The sequence below is a fragment of the Chelonia mydas genome, chromosome 6 (assembly GCF_015237465.2).
Source record: "Chelonia mydas isolate rCheMyd1 chromosome 6, rCheMyd1.pri.v2, whole genome shotgun sequence".
In the NCBI taxonomy this organism is placed as follows: Eukaryota; Metazoa; Chordata; order Testudines; family Cheloniidae; genus Chelonia; species Chelonia mydas.
In genome coordinates, this window is record NC_051246.2 from 101,999,495 (window position 1) to 102,021,723 (window position 22,229).

General features: G+C 41.5%; 1 protein-coding gene across 8 annotated transcripts in view; it reads right to left on the reverse strand.

Moving 5' to 3' along the window:
- TTC7B (tetratricopeptide repeat domain 7B) overlaps positions 1 to 22,229 on the reverse strand; it is a 322,836-nt gene that overhangs the window by 72,275 nt on the left and 228,332 nt on the right. For all 8 annotated transcript variants that reach the window (XM_037900827.2, XM_037900829.2, XM_037900831.2 and 5 more), the window contains one exon: positions 8,915 to 9,055. In XM_037900827.2, coding sequence (XP_037756755.1) covers positions 8,915 to 9,055 — 141 coding nt within the window. The remainder of the gene's footprint in view (positions 1 to 8,914; positions 9,056 to 22,229) is intronic.

Genomic DNA, 22,229 nt, shown 5'->3' on the forward strand with positions numbered 1-22,229 from the left:
CATCTCAAAGAACAGTAGTTACGGAAAGGTTATCAACCATTTTTTCTTCTTCAAGTCCTTGACTATGTCCATTCCTACATAGGTGACACCCAAGCAGATGGAGGTGGTGGTTTCGGAGTTCAACAACAAGCGAACTGTAGCTCTGCCCTGCCGAATCCAGCATTGTCTCTAGCTTGCTGTGTGATGGTGTAGTGAGTTGTGGAGGTGAGAACCAAAGACTACATTACCACTCTACAGATATCCTGAATGAGAACCTGTGCCACGAAAGCCGCTGAAGATGCTTGCGCCCTCATGGAGTGTGCCATCAGGACTGGAACAGGGACTTTTGACAGGTCACAGTATGTGCAAATACATGAGGTAATCCATGACGGAATTCTTTGGGCCGACACCGGGAGGCCTTTCATTCTATCCGTCATTGCCATGAAGAGTTGGGTAGACTTGCTAAATGAGGTCCTTTCTATGTAGAAGACTGGCGCCCCCCGACATCTAGCAAGTGAAGCCTCTGCTCCTGGCTATTGGCATGTGGCTTTGAGAAGAAGACCAGAAGGAAAATGTCTTGGTTATTGTGAAACTGTGACACCACCTTAGGGAGGAAGGCTGGGTGAGGGCACAGCTGGACCTTGTCCTTGAAGAAAAATGTTCATTGTGGTTCTGAAGTCAGGGCTCTGATTTCTCAGAACTGTCTGGCTGAAGTGATGACCACCAGAAAGGCTACCTTCCAGGACAAACAGAGTACAGAGCATATTACCAAAGGCTCGAATGGGACCTCTATGAGTCTCTTGACAGCACCAAGTTGAGGTCCCAAGGTGGAATTGGTTGCCTCACATGTGGGTACAGCCTGTCCAATCCATTAAGAAATCGGCTAAAGAGTGCATTAGCGAAGACGGACCTACCTTTCATCCCCTGGTGAAAGGCTGAGATAGCCACCAGGTGAAATCTGATCGAAGATACTTGTGACAGATGGCCAGAAAGGGTTAAGCATCCTGCAGGATAAATGACCCATATTTAACCTTTAGGGACATATTTATAGATTTTTTGTATATATATATATATATATATATATATATATATATATATAATAGTTCGAGATTAACAATGTAACCAAACGGTTCCTGTCTATGCTGTATTCTGTGAATTCAGAGATCAAAAGGAGATCTTAACATTTAAATGATCTGTAAATATAGTGATATCACTGTATTGATCTCTCTTTAAAATGTACAAATCACCTGCAAATGGCAGAAAACAGGCAATTGCATTATGTTGATCCGTGTAGCTAATTACCAGTGATGCTTAGGGTATAGGTCTACTTCAGAATCTCGATGATTGCCTATTGTTTGCCTAAGGACTCCAAGCTGCCAAGAAAAGGCCTGGAACTGCATAAAAAACCCTTGGGTCCTGATCCTTTTTATCTCAGATCTGCTTGATGCTTTATGCAGGGGAAGCTTGAGTTGTAAGACAGAGCTCCAGTCCCACCTGGATCACCCTGGATATGAACATTGGACTATAACCTATGGACTAATTCTGAAAGAACTCTTTGCAACTACAAATCTCACCATCTCTATTATGAAACTGATCTCAGAACTGTACTCATGTCTGTATGTATACCGATCTTTTAACCAATACTCACTCTCTTTTCTTTTTAATAAATTTTAGTTTAGTTAACAAGGATTGGATGTAAGCATGTATTTGGGTAAGATCTGACATATTCATTAACTTGGGGGGTGATGTGTCCAATCCTTTGGGATTGGTAGAACTTTCATATTTGACTTGGACTTGGGTGTCTTGGATTTGACTTGACTTGGGTGTCTAGGTGTAAGCCCAAGGCTGGGTTGCTTTGAGGGAACTGTGTTTTGGCTTCTGGGTAACCAGTAAGGTATTCCAGAAGCTGTTTTGTGCTGTGTTGGTAAATCTAAGTATTGGAATATCCATCAGCTTTGGGGATGGTCTGTCCCATTCTTTGCAGGTTACCCTCAGTGTGGCCCCCTGGGACCCCAGTCACATTACTGACAACCCTTGAAGCTTTAGGTGAAGCAAATAGCCCAGAATACACGATTTTGTTGCCTAACCAGATGGAGAATCTCTTCCATTTTGCCAAATACGTAGCCCTGGTGGATGGTTTTCTGCTTCCTAGCAGGACCTCCTGAACCAGGCCCAAACACATGAGCTCTGAGGGGTTTAGCCATGGAGCTTCCAGGTCGTGAGATGAACTTGATGTTTGGATGCTGGAGGAGACTGTGATCCTGACAGATTAGATTTGAAAACAGAGGCAGGTGATTTTTGTTTCCACCGACAGGTTCAGGAGGGTGGTGAACCAATGCTGATGTGGCCAGGCTGGTACTATCGGGATCAATCTCACTCCATCCCTTTTGATCTTCAGCAGGACCTTGTGAATGAGCAGAACAGGCAGGAATGCATAGAAAACATGGTCCTTCCATGGGAGAAGGAATGCGTCTGCAAGCAAGCCCAGGCTGTGATTCTGAAAGGAGCAGAACTGCAGGCACTTCCTGTTGTATTTTCTTGTGAACAGATCTATCTGGGGAGTTCCTCACTTCTGGAAAATGTCCTTCATGCCATCTGAGTGAACAGACCACTCGTGACTGGAGAAGGCTCTGCTGAGACGATCTGCCAACATGTACTGAGCCCCTGGAAGGTAGGAAGCCTCCAGATGGATCGAGCAGGTTATGCAGAACTCCCACAAGGGGAAGGCTTCCTGGACATAGGTGAGAGCAGTGCACTTCACCCTGTCTGTTTATACAGGACATTGTTGTCATGTTTTCTGTAAGCACCGACATGCACTTCCCATCCAAGTGAAGCTGGAATGCTTGACAAGCAGACAGACCCTGGGTCCAACCACCACAAGAGGGAGGTGATCACAGGAGAGGAAAGCGTGATCACCATATCCAGGCAATCCTGGACAGTATGCGGATACTAGTGAGGCCTGGAGCGGTTTGAGCTGTAACCTTGCAAACTTCACAACATATGTGCAGGACGCCACATGGCTCAGAAGTTTCAGGCAGATTCGTGATGTGATGGTAGGTTGCTTTCTGAGGCTCTGAATGATTGACCCTAATGCCTAGACTCTGGATTCCAGCAGGAAGGCTTTGGCCCTGACTGAGTTGAGGACTGCCCCCATGAATTCTATTCTTTGGACAGGAACAAGAATTGATTTCTCTGTGGTCAACAGGCCCAATCTCTGGAAGGCTGACAGCATTAGCTGGATGTGTGCCTCCACCAGCCAGTCGTCAAGGTAGGGGTACACCTGTACTCTTTTCTTTCTCAGGAAGGCTGAGACTATTGCCATGCACTTTGTGAAGACGGGAGCAGTGGTGCTGACAGGCCAAATGGCAGTACTGGGAACTGATGGTGAACTTGACCCACAACAAACTGGAGGAATCTTCTGTGGTCTTGGAGGATTGAAATGTGAAAGTATGTATCTTTCAAGTCGAGGGCGGCATACCAGTCCTCTGGATCCTAGGAGGGGATAATGGAGGCCAAGGAGACCATGAGGCACTTCAGTTTCTTCATGAACTAGTTGAGGTTTTGCAGGTCCAGGATGGGTCTGAAACAATCTTTGGCCTTGGGGATTAGGAAATAGAGTAGAACCCCCTACCCCACAACTCCATAGGAACCTCCTCTACCCTGCCCAGTTGCAGAAGCATTTGCACTTCACAGAGTAGAAGTTGCTTCTGAGAAGGGTCATAGAATATCAGGGTTGGAAGGGACCTCAGGAGGTTATCTAGTCCAAACCCTGCTCAAAGCAGGACCGATCCCCAACTAAATCATCACAGCCAGGGCTTTGTCAAGCCTGACCTTAAAAATATCTAAGGAAGGAGATTCCACCACCTCCCTAGGTAACGCATTCCAGTGTTTCACCACCCTCCTAGTGAAAAAGTTTTTCCTAATATCCAACCTAAACCTCCCCCACTGCAACTTGAGACCATTACTCCTTGTTCTGTCATCAGCTACCACTGAGAACAGTCTAGATCCATCCCTCTTTGGAACCCCCTTTCAGGTAGTTGAAAGCAGCTATCAAATCCCCCTCATTCTTCTCTTTCGCAGACTAAACAATCCCAGTTCCCTCAACCTCTCCTTATAAGTCATGTGTTCCAGTCCCCTAATCATTTTTGTTGCCCTCCGCTGGACGTTTTCCAATTTTTCCACATCCTTCTTGTAGTGTGGGGCCCAAAACTGGACACAGTACTCCAGATGAGGCCTCACCAATGTTGAATAGAGGGGAACGATCACGTCCCTCGATCTGCTGGCAATGCCCCTACGTATACATCCCAAAATGCCATTGGCCTTCTTGGCAACAAGGGCACACTGTTGACTGAATTCCAGAGTATTATCATGCGTAGCACCCAACGGTGTGACATAATATGGGCCCATGCCCAGTAAAACAGGGATAGCCAGTCCATAAAAGTAGGGAAGGTTGGATCCTGGCAAAGAACAGGTACGCCATCCTCAGACATACCCTCAACAGGCCTGCTTGGAGCCGGATGCTTGCCTGGCCAAACCCAATCCATGGGTCGATAAGGGCTAAGTAAGGGGCCTCCCCTCTTGTAGCCCCTACATCCTACTATACCCTCCCCTCTTGTAGCCCCTACTATAGTCCTGCCTTAGCTGTGACTGGTAGAACTGAGATAGCGGTTGTGGCTTCCTCAAGCCAAGAGTACCACCTCATCACCATGTCCAAGGTCATGGTTTGTGTGGCGGAGTCAGCCACATCCAGAGACACTTGCAGGGACGTCTTCGCTACTGCCCTGCCTTCCTTGGCCAACTTAAACTTTGTCATTGCACCCCAGGAGTTAAAGTTGTGTCTGCTAAGGAGCACTCGCTGGTTAGCAATGCAAAGCTGGAACCCTCCTGTGGCATAGTTGTCTGTCAGTCAAAGAGGTCCAGCTTCTTGGCATCCTTAGCTTTAAGGGTAAGTCCCTGCTGCCTCTGCTGTTTGCGCTTGTTCACTGCTGAGACAACCAGAGATCTGGGACTGCGGAGAGGGGTAGATAGATACTAAAATCCTTTTGGGAGAACAAAGTACTTGCACTGTATACTCTCTGCCGTAGGCCGCAAGAGGCTGGAGTCTGCCAGAGCGCCTTGACAGGTTCTAAGATGGCAGAATTCAGGGGCAGGGTTACCCAAGAAGGGCCCAAAGGTGCCAAAATGTCCACTAGGACATGGGAGATCTCAGAAATTTTCTTCACCTGGATCCACAGGTTCTGTGCCACCCATTTCAACAATTCTTGGTGCACCCTGTGGTCATCCTATCTGGGTGCCACTGACATATCTACAACTGCCTCATCCAGAGAGGAGGAAAAGGATCCCAGAACCAGTATCTTGCTCTTGGCCATTTGCTCCTGACGGGTCCTGTGGTGCTGGTCCGTGATGTGAGGTACTGGGCTCAGTATTTTGGTCCTGCCCCTGTACTACTAGAGGATGTGGCGGCAGCAGGGCTCTAGTTTCTGATGCCACCGAGCATGACCTCCTTGATTGGGGTCCTTGAGACTGATGGAAAGCGCTCCACAAAGTCCCAAAGGGCCATTTACAGGAATCTGTTACTGTGCTGGCCAGCCTGCAGGAGGCAACCCCTGGCTCATGTCCTCCGTCCAATACCTCATACAAGAGTGGTGCCAACTCCTGTATGAGGTATAGGGCTCTGGCTCCGAGGATTTACTCCCTGGAGGACCATAGGGGTGCGGTGCTGGCAAGGGTGCTGGGATGGAGGCAACCAATGCTGCTGCATCATTGCGGGATTTCCTTTCAACAGCACCCGGGGCCTTGGTACTGTAGCTGGCTTTGCCTCCGGTGCTGGCTCATGTCTAGATGGCAACAGTAGCACTGGAAGGGACATCAGATCCTGTGCCACCTGGAATATGTCTGGTGTAGATGGGAGCACCAGTCCCACACCCCTATGGCTCTCCCTTGGGGGAGAGTCCAGCAGCACTGGACTCGATGGCTCCCTCCCTGGGGCCAGAGTCAACAGTGCCACAGCAGCAGCCACTGAGCCCGAGTGGCCCTGTGCAGGTCTCACTCTGCCAGAGTCCTTCTGACTGGTGGACTTTGGGGTAGGGGAGTGTCCCTTGCCTGCTTTTGTGCTGCTTCTTGTGCAGTACTGGCGAATGGGAGTGGTGCCACGTGCTCTCCTGTGCTGACCTCCTTTGTACCACCGACCTGTGGTGGTGCCGGGAGTCACGTAACACTGGCAAGGAATCTCTTCTTGGTACCAGAGAGCATAGGCGCCGACTTCTGCTCCTGCTGGTGGGTGCTCAACCCCCATCTACCCCTGGCCCTGCCCGGACTCCACCCCTGTCCTGCCCCCATTCCAAACCCCTCCCCAAAGTCCTCACCCCAACTCCGCCCCCTCCCTGTCCCTATTCCGACTCCTTCCCCAAATCCCCACCTCCTCCCCTCAACATACCACATTCTTGCTCCTCCCCCTCCCTCCCGGCACACCGCCAAACAGCTGTTTGGTGGTGGCAAGGTGGGAAGCACTGGGAGGTAGGCGGAGGAGTGGAGACGCGGTGTGCTCAGGGGAGGAGGTGGAGGAGGAGGCGGGAGCTTGGCTACCGGTGGGTGCAGAGCATCCACTAATTTTTCCCCGTGGGTCCTCCAACCCCAGAGCACCCACGGAGTTGGTGCCTATGTCGGAGAGGCTGGGCTTCCCATCCCTCACAGAAGCAGGTGCACTCCTCACAGAGGCAGAGGTGCTTGGTGCTGAGTCAGGGTGAGTCAGCTCTGAGGGATGAAGAGCCACCTCCATCAGGAGGAATTTAAGTCTCTGGTCTCTTTCTTTTTGGGTCTCGGGCTTGAAACCTCTACAAAACCTGCAACGATCACACAGCTGGGATTCGCCCAAACACTTGTGGCAAACTGAGTGGGGATCACTGATAGGCATAGGCTTGTCGCAAGCCTTGAATGGCTTAAACCCCGGAGACCGAGGCATTCCCTGGTGCTGGGCAGGAGAGAACCCTGATAAGCGGGGTCCTACTCTATACTAGCAACTTATGCAAAGACTAACTACTAACATTTTTATAACTATTTACAGAAAAACATACAAGAAGTCAACTGCGGAGAGTACTTTCAGAGCAAGAACGAGTAGCTCCAGCAACCATCACAGGCAGAAAGATGGAACTAAGGGAGTGGCAGTCCCCTGAATACAAAGCCATGAGGGTGAGACTCCAGAGGGTGCTGGAGCTGACCGACAGATACCATTGAGGGAAAAACCTTCTGGCGACTGTACATGCAGCGCGCGCACATCTACATGGGCATGGACATGAGCAAGCACCCAAAGAACTTCTTTTCAAATTGAGTATTTTTAAAAGAATGATTAGAACACTGTTTTCACATAAACCATTATACAATGCACTATAACCTTACACTGCCATCAGTGATACTCTCTGACTTAAGAGTTTGGTGCGAAGCTTCAAGCCACTCTTGGGCACAAACTCCATTCCAGATCATTCACCAGTTAGGAAAATGCTACCACAATCCCAACAGGCAAACCAGGAAATGGAGACATCAGAACCCCACTATCATTTTTACATTGGATGGATGTCACAAAAGCAAAATGATACTGGTTTGTTTACTCCAGTGACTCTGTTGTCAAGTAAAGTTTTTATACAGTGCTAATGTTTTTTCTTCCACCTACAGTTGTAATATCTGATATTCTTGTAAATGCCTGCCCCTCTCCAGGGGATATATGCCATCTATGTTCCATGATATTTAGCTTCGCAAGAAGCTTCAGACACCATTACGACTACAAAGATGACAGGGGTACCACTCCATTGATCTGCAAAGTTCTGATCCACCATGTAGCAATCACACTATAAAACTGCTGCCCTATCTTATGTATGAATCAAGTGCTTTCTATTTAAGTGTTTTCCATTCCTCTGCTTGGCTCAATACCAGGATCCAAATCTTCCCCTTTTTAAAGAAACAAAAGTTCAGTAATTTAAGTATCATAAAAAGTTCAAAACAACCAACTAGCCAGCACCAGCAAGCATTTCACACAGTCAGCCCAGAGGCCTAGTTCAAGCTTTGGGCCCAATCTATTACTTGCTTTGCCATTGGACTGCATCTACCTCCATTCAGACTTTTTGAAAGGAGCATAAACAAATGTCCAATTTTTTACTTTATTGAAATACTAAATACCATGTTTACAGCATTACTTTGAACAGGTGCCTTTCAGATCCAGCCCACAATGATTAACATGTGTCAGCAATAGCTTTAATAAATACTGTCCTGCCTCCCTCTGTAATAGAAGCACTTGCATATATTAAAAGTATCTGAATTTTTGCACATGGAAAACAGCAAAAACCTATGCATCCCCCCTTTAAAAAAAAAAGCAGTCTCCCCTTTTTTTAACCTACACATCCAATGAATATATTTTGGAAGATCAACTTTAATTATTGTACCCCTTTATGCAGAGTGATAGAAGCAACTCACATTAAAACTATATTTCTGTGGTTAAGTTCAGCAAACTATGATATGCATTATTTTTATTATTAGGACCCCAAGATTATTAAACATTCTTATGGTGATTGAAGTTTAGTTAAAAAGTTCCACAAAAACACAGCAACCCTTAATTCTCAAGGACAAATTTGCCAAATGAGAAATTTTAGAAATCCATGATTTAATACAGTCTAAACTGTAGTTAGAAAATGCAACAACACTATGACAAGGTTATTAAATTAAAAACTAAATGCCATCCTTATTGACTACTGTTTTATAAATTAAACATACAATGTTCTCTCTTGAAATGCAACAAAATGCCACATTTTGAATAAGTGTCCTTAAAAGCTCCAATTTCAGTTGAGAAATGATAATAGAGTCTGACCTGCTGAATGAAATGAATACAGATTCCTGCTGCTTCACAGGTTAGTGAATAGAAAAAAAAGTAGTTTTTGTTTTCCAGTACCTGCATGAAGCCAAATTTGAGCCAGAGTCATCCAAGGATGCAGAGGACCTTGCTTAGGAGCACTGCTCTGCAAAGATGAAGCAACCTCAGACAGTGCCTGCTCCACTCTGGAGGCTGCTATTGATGTTGCATGGACTGAACCTGTAGAAGTAATAAAAAAATTACATCAGTGTGGAGAGAAGGGAGGGGAAGGAAGAAAGACAAAAATGTTCACAAAGGCTGGGTTAAATACTACACCTTAACCCTTTCCATAACACAGGCTTCACTAAAAAAGCTAACTTGGGTCTTAACTTCTGGATGTTTGCTGTCAGTCTTTTTCTAATGTAAAATGCACAAATGTGAGTGAATCTACACAAAATTATGTCATGATTTTACTAGCAACAATGTTTGATGTCAATTTGAGTAGTCACTGTGAACACTGAAGATTTAACTCGGCATTTAATTTATGAGTATAAATGATTCAAAGAAGGTTTGTGATGGCACTATATGCTGTAACCTTTATATTGCTGCATGCACTTTGGTGTTAGTAATTGCAATGTCTTTTGATATCATGCAATTAGATGACTATTTAAAGGCTAGTAATAGATTGCAAAAAAGAAAGACAGAACTAAAATATATAGGCTGAGCACAATGTGCCCCTGCATGGATACACGATTAAATCGCATGGGATGCAAAAATTAGATAATCAACAATGTTGAAGTAAAATGTTTAGCAGCCAAAGAATTCCTTGCAGGAAGAATATCTTGAAAATGCTGAATGGAATGGATTAGTCTCTCAAAATAAAGCTTTTCTGAGGGATATTAAAATTCAGTCTGATATAGTATCTTTTTTCCAGCACATGAAAAATGAAATAGGTTTTCTATCAGTTCAGTATGTATGCTACCCTCATGATAAATTAAACGTATGTATTAAATATTTAATTGTCACCACAGAAACTTTAGCACTGATGTTTTTCTATCCAGACCATAAACATTTTAAGTTGTAGTTCTCACTGTGATTTTAAATACTTACAGATCCACTGTAAATCTGTTCTGTAATTTCAAATTGTATTTGACGCTCATTGGGCTTGATTAAAGAAGAAGTTTTACACTGCTTACAGAGATAGGAAAACAGGAACACAGGAAATGCCAGACTGGATCAGACTAAAGGTCCATCTAGTCCAGTATCCTGCCTCTCATAATGACCAGCAGCAAATGCTTTACAGGAAGATGTTGAACTGACTACCAAAGAAGCCAGACATAAGCTTGGGTTGGTGATTGCTTGCCCGAACCTGCAAACAGTAAACGTGTGCTAGTCACGTGACTGTTGACATTACAGACCTTCACTAGAGAAGAGATACAATATGGATGGCTTTCAGTAAACGGCTGCAATTTGATGTAGTAACATCAGAGTACATTTGAAGTGGAGGATGTGGTGAATGCAGACACACACTGCATAACTTATCCCAATGCTTCTGTTGTCTACTGTTCCCTCCCCCAGACTACGATGGTGCCAGCCTCCCCAATCAATTTGGGAAATGCTGATGTGTGTATTTTATTATTTTTTGCATGAGAGAGAGAAATTTGTCACTATGTTTGAACAGTTCTGTCAAGGGTATAAAAGCAGTGATTCCATTGATTTCAGGATCCGGTCCACCATTGCCCTCCTTAGTTTTTAAAGATGACAAGTTCCACAATCAACAGCAGAGACTCATGCTCTCCTCCAGCAGCAAGGGGCTCAGAGAATTTTCTTAGTTAAAAAGCCTAAAGGATGTCTGATGCGATCCGTGCAGTGGCTCAGCAACAGAGCAGAAGCCTTTGCTACTTCCATCGCTGACATGGTCTGTTGTAAATGGTTAAGAAGGAGAATCCACCCCAGGTCTCTTGAAGAACTGGTAAGGAAGGGATGCAGTTCCTTGATATGAAGAAAAGCTGAGGAAAGGAGAAAGTTGCAGACCATCATCCAACCCCCTCACTTATAATAATAATACAAAGCTTCAGCGGGGAGGAGTTCCCTAGCAGGAGGCTGGTTGTATAGTGGGAACCATGTAATCTTAACAGAAGTAAAATTTTTCCAGTATGCAAACAAATGTTTTGGTACCTTCTAAATAGGCCAACATTTGTTCCATTTAGGAAATATATTATTCAGATTGCACATTCCTAGTATCCAGGTCTAAAGTCGTAAAAACAATGGAATGTAAATGGTTTACTACAGTAATTCTGTAAGTGGATAAATCTACATACAGTGTAACAGTAACTTGGTGGTAAAACTTATCTGAGCAGAAGATAATTCTATAGGATAATAAGCAACTATACCAAAGCAACGTAGCTTATTTAAGAACATAAGAATGGCCATGATGGGTCAGACCAGTATCCTGTCTTCCAACAGAAGCTAATGCCAGATGCTTCAAAGGGAATGAAAAGAACAGGGCAATTTACCGAGTGATCCATCCCTGTTGTCCAGTCCCAGCTTCTAGTAGTCAGACATTTAGGACACCCACAGCATTTAGGAAACTCTGACCATCTTGACTAACAGCCATCGATGGACCTATCCTTCACAAACTTATCTAATTCTTTTCTGAATCCAGTTATAGTTTTGGCCTTCATAACATCCTCTGAAAAGGAGTTCCATGGTTGACTGTGTTATGTGAAGAAGTACTTTCTCACATTTATTTTAATACTGCTGCCTATTAGTTTCATTGGGTGATCCCTGGTTCTTGTGTTACGTGAAGGGGTAAATAACATTTCCTTATTAACTTTTTTCACACTATTCACAATTTTATAGACCTCTATCATATCCCCTCTTATCTTTTCTAAACCGAACAGTCCCAGTTTAATCTCTCCTTGTACGTAAGCTGTTCTATACCCCTAATCTCTCTGTTGCATTTCTCTGTATCTTTTCCAGTTCTAATGTATCTTTTTTTGAGATGGGATGACCAGAACTACACACAGTTTTCCAGGTGTGCAAGTACCAGGGATTTATCTAGTGACATCATGATATTTTTTGTCTTATTATTTATCCCTTTGTTAATGGTGTCTAACATTTTGTTAGGTTTTTTGACTGCCACTGCACACTGAGCAGATGTTTTCAAAGAACTATCCATGACGACTTCAAGAGCTCTTTTTTGAGTGGTAATAGCTTATTCAGAACCCATCAATTTGCACAGATTTTTGGGATTATGTTTTTCAGTGTGCATTATTTTGCATTTAACAACATTTAATTTCATTTGCCATTTTGTTGCCCAGTCACCCAGTTCTGAGAGATCCCTTTGTAACTCTTCACAGTCAGCTTTGGACTTAACTATTTTGAATAATTTAGTATCATCCACAAACTCTGACACCTTACTGTTCACACACTTTTCCAGATCATTTATGAATACGTTCAACAGCACAAGTACCACTACAGGTCCTGGGGGATCCAGCTATTTACCTCTTTTCATTGTGAAAACTGACCTTTGATTCCTATCTTTTAATCAGTTACCTGTCCATGAGAGGACCTTCCCTCTTATCCCGTGACTGCTTACTTTGCGTAAGAGCCTTTGAGGAGGGACCTTGTCAAAGGCTTTTGAAAGACCACATACACTATATCAATTGGATCACCTTTGTCCACATGCTTGTTGACACCCTCAGAAAATTCTAAAGCATTAGTGAGGCATGATTTCCCTTTACAAAAGCCATGTTGACTCTTCCCCAAGATATCATGTTCATCTCTGTGTCTGATAATTCTGTTCTTTACTACGGATTCAAACAATTTGACTGGTACTGAAGTTAGGTGTATTGGCCGGTAATTGTCAGGATCACCTATCAAGTCTTTTTTTAAAATCAGTGTTACATTAGCTATCCTCCAGTCATTTGGTACAAAGTCTAATTTAAGTGATAGGTTACATATCAACTACAATTTCATATTTGACAGGTTTCAGAGTAGCAGCCGTGCTCACTTCATCGGATGCATTTTCCACTGAGTGTAGCTCACGAAAGCTTATGCTCAAATAAATTTGTTAGTCTCTAAGGTGCCACAAGTACTCCTTTTCTTTTTTGCGAATTTCATATTTGAGTTTCTTCAGAACTCTAGGGTGAATACTATCTGGTCCCGGTGAATTACTGTTTAATTGATTAGTTTGTTCCAAAACCTTCCCGACTTGTGAAATATGAATCATAACTAGCCACCTGACAACTGATTCCTACTTCACACTTGTTATTTGAAGGTGCAGAGTGCCCTCTTAATGTTTTCATTTTTCAAATCTTTTCAGAAAGGATCAATTCACACAATTTTTGCAGTTCTATGTAAATATGTATAACTTTATAATACGTATCACTTAAAATTTTATTTCTTAGTAGTATTCTCTAAATAAAATATACAACCGTTTCAAATGCATGCTTCCTTATCCCATTAAATAAATAGAAAATGTTTATCTCCTAATTTTCACTAGATTAATACATCTGGCTCACAAGAATTTTTAAATTAATCACGGACTAAACATTTACAATCAAATGATGGACACAGAATTTCACATAAACTCAGATTATTTCAGAAATGGTGATTGCAATTCCAATCTCTTAACATTAATAACCTTTCAAACAAATCAACTTCAAAACTCCCTCACTATCCTCTGCTAATAAAACCCTGTGACCAAACTTTCCAAAATAGTCCACATTGTCTTCAACATTAGTTTCTTTGAATTTGAAAGTTTAAAGAAGGAGACTCAATGATATTTGTGTGCCTATCTCCCTAAGGTCCATTTAAAAATCACAGCTTCTGTTCTTTCACTGCTCTTTGCTTCAACCTGAGGAGTTTTAGGTAATCTCAACGTAGTGCAGGAGAGTTGGAAGTTAACTGCTATCGAAAAGCAAAGAAAAATAAGTCACAAGTATATAGTCTGGGTTGGGCACTATTTATGCAAAATAACAGATCAGAACTACACTATTTTTGCTTTTTTCCTATGGTCTCCTTATCTGAACATCTGTGTCATAGTTGACTCCAAGTAGTTTCTCAGAGCCCTTCTCCAAAGGATGGGATAGCCTCTAATGCAGCCTCTGGCAGTCCCTGTTTTTTGTGGGTCTCTAGTCATCACTACCACTGGAGCTTCATCATGCCTGGGCTATGACTTTTTACAGTCACATAGTCTTTTCAGTCATCAAATCAAGTATCTTGACCATGTGTCACTATCATCCCCGGAAATCTAATCCCACAATACCTCATGCTTCTCTGGTATCACCACAATTAATCAGCATTTGGCTCATTCATGGCTCTTCCAGTGGAAATGCATGGAACACAGTTTCTCTTAACAGTTGTTCTGTGGACAACTGGGAGCAGTTCTCTTAAAAGCAGTTTTGAGTGCCCAAAGTTCACTCTGACTTTCTTCTAGTTTCTTCATAAGTTTTCTTATTTAAAATGCAGATTTCTTGCTCTATATCTCACACTTGCTATGTTGCTAACTGCCTACATTCTGGCTTCCTGTTCTACTCTACTGCACACTCACTCTGCTCTTTCCCCAGCATCACACAGACCTCTCCTAGTTTTGTTGGTATGGTTATAGACCCTCAGCCAATCACATTCCTTTGCTTACCTCTCTCCAGCAAGGTTTTGTTGCTGCATTTCAATTTTTATCTCCCTTCCATCTCCTAAAGATGCTATGGCAATTTTGCTCTCATTGCTTCGACCGGGAAAAAATATATATATATTCTGTATTCTTTAATCCCTACCCAGCCCATCAGAATTCATTGTAAAGGCCAACTTGCGTCCAGAGGAATATGCTGTAAAACACTCCATTATCTCTTCATCAGAAAACATAACCCATACAGAGAACTTGTTGGACAACTGCTAAAACCAGGATTTAAGCGTGAACATTGTGAAGAACTGAAGAAGCGTTTTGTTACCTTAAAAAAGAAACTGAAGATTGTTTTGAAATCAAATGTCTGAAAAAGGCATGAGAAGTCTAGGAAAGAAAACTAGTTATAATACATCAGCATAATGGTTCTCTGCTATCACCTTTGGCTTGTTTGGTTTTACTTTTACTAGGGTTTATCTTTGATACTAAAATTGTCTCAATGGCGGAAAGTTTTTGGAAGTTCAAGAACTCACATATTTAGTTACCACCTGAATAACATCTGGAAATAGTAATTACCTCACACATGGTAAAATGTGAGAGATTTGCTGTCTAACTTTTTATTTCATGGCACATTTTCGTTGAGAAATATTTGCTTTACTTTCAAGTTACCTTTCACAATCGCTATTCAGGATTTATGAAGAGAGAATTTTTGTCACTAAACTAACATTTTATTAGCTTGCGATCAGCCTGTGCTTGTTTGAATGTTTTAATCAATAAACTCTTAATTCATTTGGAGACTTCATCTGCCATAATGCGAACAAATTACCAAGCAAGCCTGACACTGTGACAAGGTGATTACTGAACCGTCAGCATTTTTACTGGCATTTGCTCTGAGAAGTCCTTTCCATCTCAAAGATTTGCTTATAGCCCGATTTCAGCAAATATAGCAATGCCCAAAATTTACAGATTATCTCTAAAATTTTCTTTTAGATTATCTTTCTAAAATTCCATCTTGTCCTGAAGCCTAGATGTTCATAAGCATCCCTATGTAAAAGAAAATTATGATAAAATCCGTGGCTTTTCTAGTAATTTTCTTGGTAATTTCTAAATAAATTTCAACTTTAAATACTTGACTTAATGAGAGTTTGTCATATAGTGTTGCTTTCACCGTAGAAGAGGAAAGTTGCTTTATAAATCAAATTTAATGGAACAATGTCTTATTCAAAGCAAGAAAAATCTGAATTCAACAGAAACACTCAGGCAGGATGAAGAACACTTCCAATTTCATATGCACAAAAAGCAGGCATTAAAGCATTTAAAAATATTAATGGTGTAACATGCACTGGATTGTGTGTTAATGCAAGCAAACACATTTTGTTTAAAGACACAGTACCTTCTGCGGGGCTACATAAAGCAGATGTTTTAACTGAAATTTACATTCTTCCTACTGAATACTCACAAGGCACCTGAGACACTTTTCCTTACACTGAAGCTGCAATGTTAATTATCAGTTTGGGCAGAAGAACATTTAGCGTACCCTCTCCTTTAGTTCCCTGAATAACACTATCTGCCCTGAGACAAGGTGGGTGAGGTAATATTTTTTAATGGACCAACTTCTTTTGGTGAGAGAGACAAGCTTTCAAGCTTAGAGAAAACAGACACCATACTTGCAGCGAAATATGTATAGCTCTTCCAAATTCTCCTTTACTTCGCCCCGAGTTAAAAAAGTATCTCCACTACTTCAGAGAAATCTATTTCAAAGTGAAAAGGGTAATGAAAACACAATTTTTTATAGGCTAAGCATAAAATAATCTTAAAATATATCTGATGGTAGCAATCTCAAGGTTGCAAAAAATGTGTTTTGTATCTTGGATAATTTAAATGTATATTTACTGATCTATGCTCTTTATTTTATTCTATTTATTGAGGTCTTTAGCTCTCCTCTGACAATCACTATTCCAGGCAGTGGAACACCTCTCCGCGAAGAAAGCAATAGCTCACTGTGAATTGCACTAGAAATCAAATTAACAGTAGTAACATTACATATTAGACCACTGTAATGCTTACTAACAGTGGTGGCTTAAGAACTTTAACAATAAAAATTACCGGTGACTGACCATTATTCTATATAAGACCTTCCTAAAATACCTTTATTTGCAGCCCTCCAGAAATGAATACTGCCTCTTTAATAATTAAATTTAAGTGTTGGTTGAGTGCATTCAAATTTTGTAAGATTACAGTCCTTAGAGTGATTGAATGGGTAAACAGCATCAGCTACACTTTACACACTATATCAAACTTCCACTACTGATAAACAATATTTACATTCTGTGGTGGAGAAATGTGTGATTTTTAAGTAATTTAGAAATTAAAAGTAGACCTGTATAGTGAATACTACTTACAAACTGAAAAAAGGGAGTAAAAACCATGAAAGTAAGCATCTGGTGGGTTACCTTTGAACAACAGATCAAATCACAAATTAAAATCTTAATTAAAAAACGACAAAATATAAAAACTAAATACTCCAAGAAAACAAAAAGACTTCTGATAATCTTCAAACTGAAAATCAGGTTTATTGTTTTCAGCTTTCAATAAAGGTTCTGAAAGAGAGGGATTGTTACAACTTCTGAAATCATTTTGGTTTTCACCAGTACAGGATGGTGAACTCAACATTTGTGATGTGTGTTTTGTTTCTATTACAGGAAGATGTATAGCTGAATAAAATAAGCAACCCACAATCTTCAGCTCTGAAATTTATTCCAAGAAGCTACAAGGATCTGGACTAAATTTTTATTCATATAGCATAAAGGGGAAAAATACCCAAAGCTTTGAATCTCACCTATTGTTTACACTCTAGATAAGAATCTGACATTCTGCTTTTATGCCGTACACATCATCATGTAAACTTCTCTACACCTCATCATGCAATCTAGAAAGCTCTTTTCCTCATTAATACTGTAGCTTTTATTGGAAATGAAAAAGTCAGACTTTATACCACTTAGTCTGTGTTTGCACGTCTGCATTTTCTCATTAATACGTCAGGCATCTCAGTGGAACTTTTGGTGACTTACTGTTCCACAAAGAACAAACAATCTAATGCTGCATGGGATGTACCATCTTATGGCAGTATGCCCTGTGGAAGCACAGTGCAAAACCTACAACACTTTCCTAATTAATCATGTATTAAAGTGCTACAAGATAGAACACAGCCTTCAACTTCTCAAACCTTTGTATCTAAGTACCCTGAAGTTTGAAGAAACATTCATGCTTCCATAGATTTCAACATTTAAAATATCAAGGAGGGTGGTCACCGACCAATACCTAAACTAAACTTCAGAACGCTGGATTATTATGGTGCAGCAGTGAAACCAAAGAGTATCATAGAATCATAGACTATCAGGGTTGGAAGGGACCTCAGGAGGTCATCTAGTCCAAGCCCCTGCTCAAAGCAGGACCGATCCCCAACTAAATCATCACAGCCAGGGCTTTGTCAAGCCTGACCTTAAAAACTTCTAAGGAAAGAGATTCCACCACCTCCCTAGGTAACGCATTCCAGTGTTTCACCACCCTCCTAGTGAAAAAGTTTTTCCTAATATCCCACCTAAATCTCCCCCACTGCAACTTGAGACCATTACTCCTTGTTCTGTCATCTCCTACCACTGAGAACAGTCTAGAGCCATCCTCTTTGGAACCCCCTTTCAGGTAGTTGAAAGCAGCAATCAAATCCGCCTCATTCTTCTCTTCCGTAGACTAAACATCCCCAGTTCCCTCAGCCTCTCCTCATAAGTCATGTGTTCCAGTCCCCTAATCATTTTTGTTGCCTTCCGCTGGACGGTTTCCAATTTTTCCACATCCTTCTTGTAGTGTGGGGCCCAAAACTGGACACAGTACTCCAGATGAGGCCTCACCAGTGTCAAATAGAGAGGAACGATCACGTCCCTCCATCTGCTGGCAATGCCCCTACTTATACATCCCAAAATGCCATTGGCCTTCTTGGCAACAAGGGCACACTGTTGACTAATATCCAGCTTCTCGTCCACTGTAACCCCTAGGTCCTTTTCTGCAGAACTGCTGCCGAGCCATTCAGTCCCTAGTCTGTAGCGGTGCATTGGATACCTATACTTAAGGCTAACAGTGAAGGTCAGGAATATTAATAGTAAGCAATCTAGTGGAAGGAGAACAAATATAAACTGAGAAAAATGTTTAGAAAGCTATTTTAAGCAAGAGGTTACCACACCAACACCAGATTTATTTTGATATGTTTTGTAGAGTTTTTAAGTGAGAGGAGAATCAGGCCTACAATGGGTTTACACTAGCAGAACTCAACTGATTACAATTCAGTAAGACAGATCAAAAACAGGCCTTTGCAGTATGCAAAATAAACACAAATTATTTGATGCATTTGCCTCCTTGGTGCAAGATTTCAGGAAAAGATAGTTGTTATAAATTATAGTTATTATAGTTGTTAATGAAGGACCCAACAACGCAAAATAAATTATTACAACTTATGGATGAGAAAGACAAACCTTGTAGATGGTTATATTCCTATGAGACAAAGGGTACCAGTAACTGAACTGACTATTCCAGGTTCAACACTAGATATGCTTTATTGCAATGCATATAACAGGTACTCTAAAGCAATACTGATTGATAATCCCTTTCTCCTCCCATCTGTTACATTGTGCCACATCCAGGAGTTTGAGATACTAATCTATTCAAAACTGTGCACATTTAGGCACTCCAACATTACCTATTAAAATCTCCTCATACACGACTAATGTTTGTATTTTTTAATATCCCCCCCACTAGTTAACCAAGAGCATCTAACCAGGCAGGATCCAGTTTCCCCTAATGTTTTGAAGTTTAAAATCCTTTCAATGGAAACACTGTTTATCAGTTATGGAGATTATCAGAAAAAACAAAGAGCAAATTAACACGCCTATCAGGAAGAGATAACCAGTTTACAGAGAGGAGGTGTGTGGGGCCCAGGAACATGGATAGGCTGCACGGGGCCAGACAAAGGTATCATATTTGGGATGAGGGTGAGGAGGATGAGAAGATACGAACAGGTGAAGAGGAGAGTCTGTTCTTGAGAGAGGAGATGAGGAGGAAGTATCGGACGCTAAAAAAAGAAAGAAAAAATTGATACAAGAAAAAAGATCCAAGAACAGGGTTTCAATGGACTCATGAATTCCAAAAAGAAAATGATATAATGCAAAGCATTTATTTCACTACTCATAGTATGAAGATGGTTTCTGCGGAAAACAAGTATTAGTTTTTCTTTAAAGAATTTTATAAAGTCCATTATCTTGCATGATATTCAAAGACTAGTGTCTTTATGTACAAGAAAACCAGAAAACTAGATTTAATCAAAATCAATTAATTTGGAAAGCAAATTTTCTTTAATATGTTCTAAACTCATTTTATTTGAGGAAAAACAAAGTTCTAGACAACCTGGTTTAAAACCAGCTACCAATTTTATTTTCTATTATGTTAGTCCAAAAATAAGTGAGCTAAAACTACCACGTAATGAAACAAGTACAGTAGAACCTCAGAGTTACAAACATCAGAGTTATGAACTGATCGATGAACCGAAGATATGGTATCTAGTTGAAAGTGCAGAAGAATTTTAGGTGGGCTGACGTGACATGACATTTGACCAGAAGATTAGCACTAACATTCTAGTCTTGTGAACAGAAATGATTTGGGCTTGTCTATACTAGAAAATTGCACAGGTGTAACTTAAACCGATGCAAATCCCTGTTTAAACACTTATTTTAAGAGTGGCTTTTTTCAGTTTAGTTTAAGTTGCTAAGGAACTGACTTACGTTAAATTGACTCATGAAACGCTTATCTGGAAATAAGAGTATCTACACAGGATTTTGCACCAGTTTAGCATTTAGTTTAAAAACAATCTTAGCTAAACCGGTACAAGTTTTGTGTAGATAGACAAGGCCTCTGGTGTGATTATTAGCTCTAGTCTCTTGTTCCATAGGTCAGTAGAGGCTGAATATGCTGCTCAGCTGTATGGATAAGGGACTCATGACTTAAAAGTTGCCTTATAAAGGAAAAAAAAAAAGCTGAATTCAACTCCCTCCTCTCCTTTTCTGTTTCTTTCGGATATATAAGAGAGGACCAAATGTCGTCCTCATTAAGGTATTTTTTCCTGCTCATTTTTACCTTAAAACTATCAGAAACGTCAGGTCTGTTCTTCTATATTTTTGGAAGACCCACTGAACCATAGTGGGAGCTCTCTCAGCGCATAAAGATTCAATACCCCTGCACTGTTATTATCTAAGACCTTTTCTTCCAAATGGTTCCTGACATTTGAGTTAAACAGATGTTATCAAAAGTAAAAATCAAGGAGTTTTAAGATACCTATCTAAAACACCCTCCCCCTAATCAACATACTAAGTTTCACTTCCTTGGTACTTGTAGAGTCATAATCCTTCTAAAAAGAAAAGGAGTACTTGTGGCACCTTAGAGACTAACCAATTTATTTGAGCAGGAATAAATTGGTTAGTCTCTAAGGTGCCACAAGTACTCCTTTTCTTTTTGCGAATACAGACTAACACGGCTGTTACTCTGAAACCTGTCATAATCCTTCTACTTCTCCATCCATCTAAACAGTGTTCCAGATAAAGAGGGTAGTAGAAAACCTGAATTTCTAAGTGAGACTGTACGCTCTTTGGGAAAAGGATTGTCCCCACCTGTGTGCAAGTACAGCATGCAGCGCAATAAACCCTAAATACTTATTGGAGCCTTTGGATGATGCTACAATATTAATTTTATTGTTTATCATTAACAAGAACAAAAACCCTTTCAAAAGTTACTTTTCAGTCACTCTTTATACTTCATAAAGCTGCAAAAAGGAGGACTGTAGAAGAACAGAGACTCTGCTGACAAGTCCCCTTGGGGCTGGGCATGGTGTAGTAAGCTCTCATTTAGTACCCCCTGCTGACAGATCACTCTGACACTGTATGGTCTGCCTCTTCTTCTGATTTGGACCTCCGGCCAGGTTATATTTTAGTCCAACCCCTTCTGCGGTAACAAAAAGTCCAAATAACAACAAGTTTCCAATCCCTCTGTTCAATCTGTCACCCTTGATTCTGGGCCCCACGGTTCATATGTCCTTTATTTAAACTTCCAGTCATCAATCCCCCTTCTCACAGGTTTTATACCACCTTACCAGTGGGGTTAATAGAGGAACCCTAAGATAGGCAGTCAAGTTTCAATCCCTCAAACTACTTACTGTCACCTCCCTGGACTTCTTCCTACCCACCCTGTAAGCAGACCTCTCCCACAGCCTTCTCGCAGGGCTAGCACCTCCAGGGCTCTCCCCTGGAATCCCCCAATAAATCTTAGAGTCAAAGTATAAACAAACCCCCTTCTTCCCTCCTTGGGCTTCACCTTTCAATCCTCTCTTGGTCCTCAACTGAATACATCTGAGGGCTCTTTCCACACTATGATCCCAGAAAGTGACTGCAGAGTTTCAACCATTCTCCCTGCAGACCTCTTTCTAATACAAACTTTCCTCTCTTTCTACTAACCCCCAGCTCCTCCCTGCCCAGGTACTGGCAGTTCAGATTCAGAATAAGACAAATCTGAACTTCCAAAAGTTGAAGTTTGTTGAGATCCTGTTTTCCAGTTTTGGCTGAAGATAGTTTGAAGAACAGGTTAGACAAACATCTGTCAGGGATGGTTTAGGTAAACTTGGGCCTGCCTCTGTGAGGTCCCTTCCAGCCCCTACATTTCCATGCTTGAGACAGGCCCCAGTAATAAAGTTCA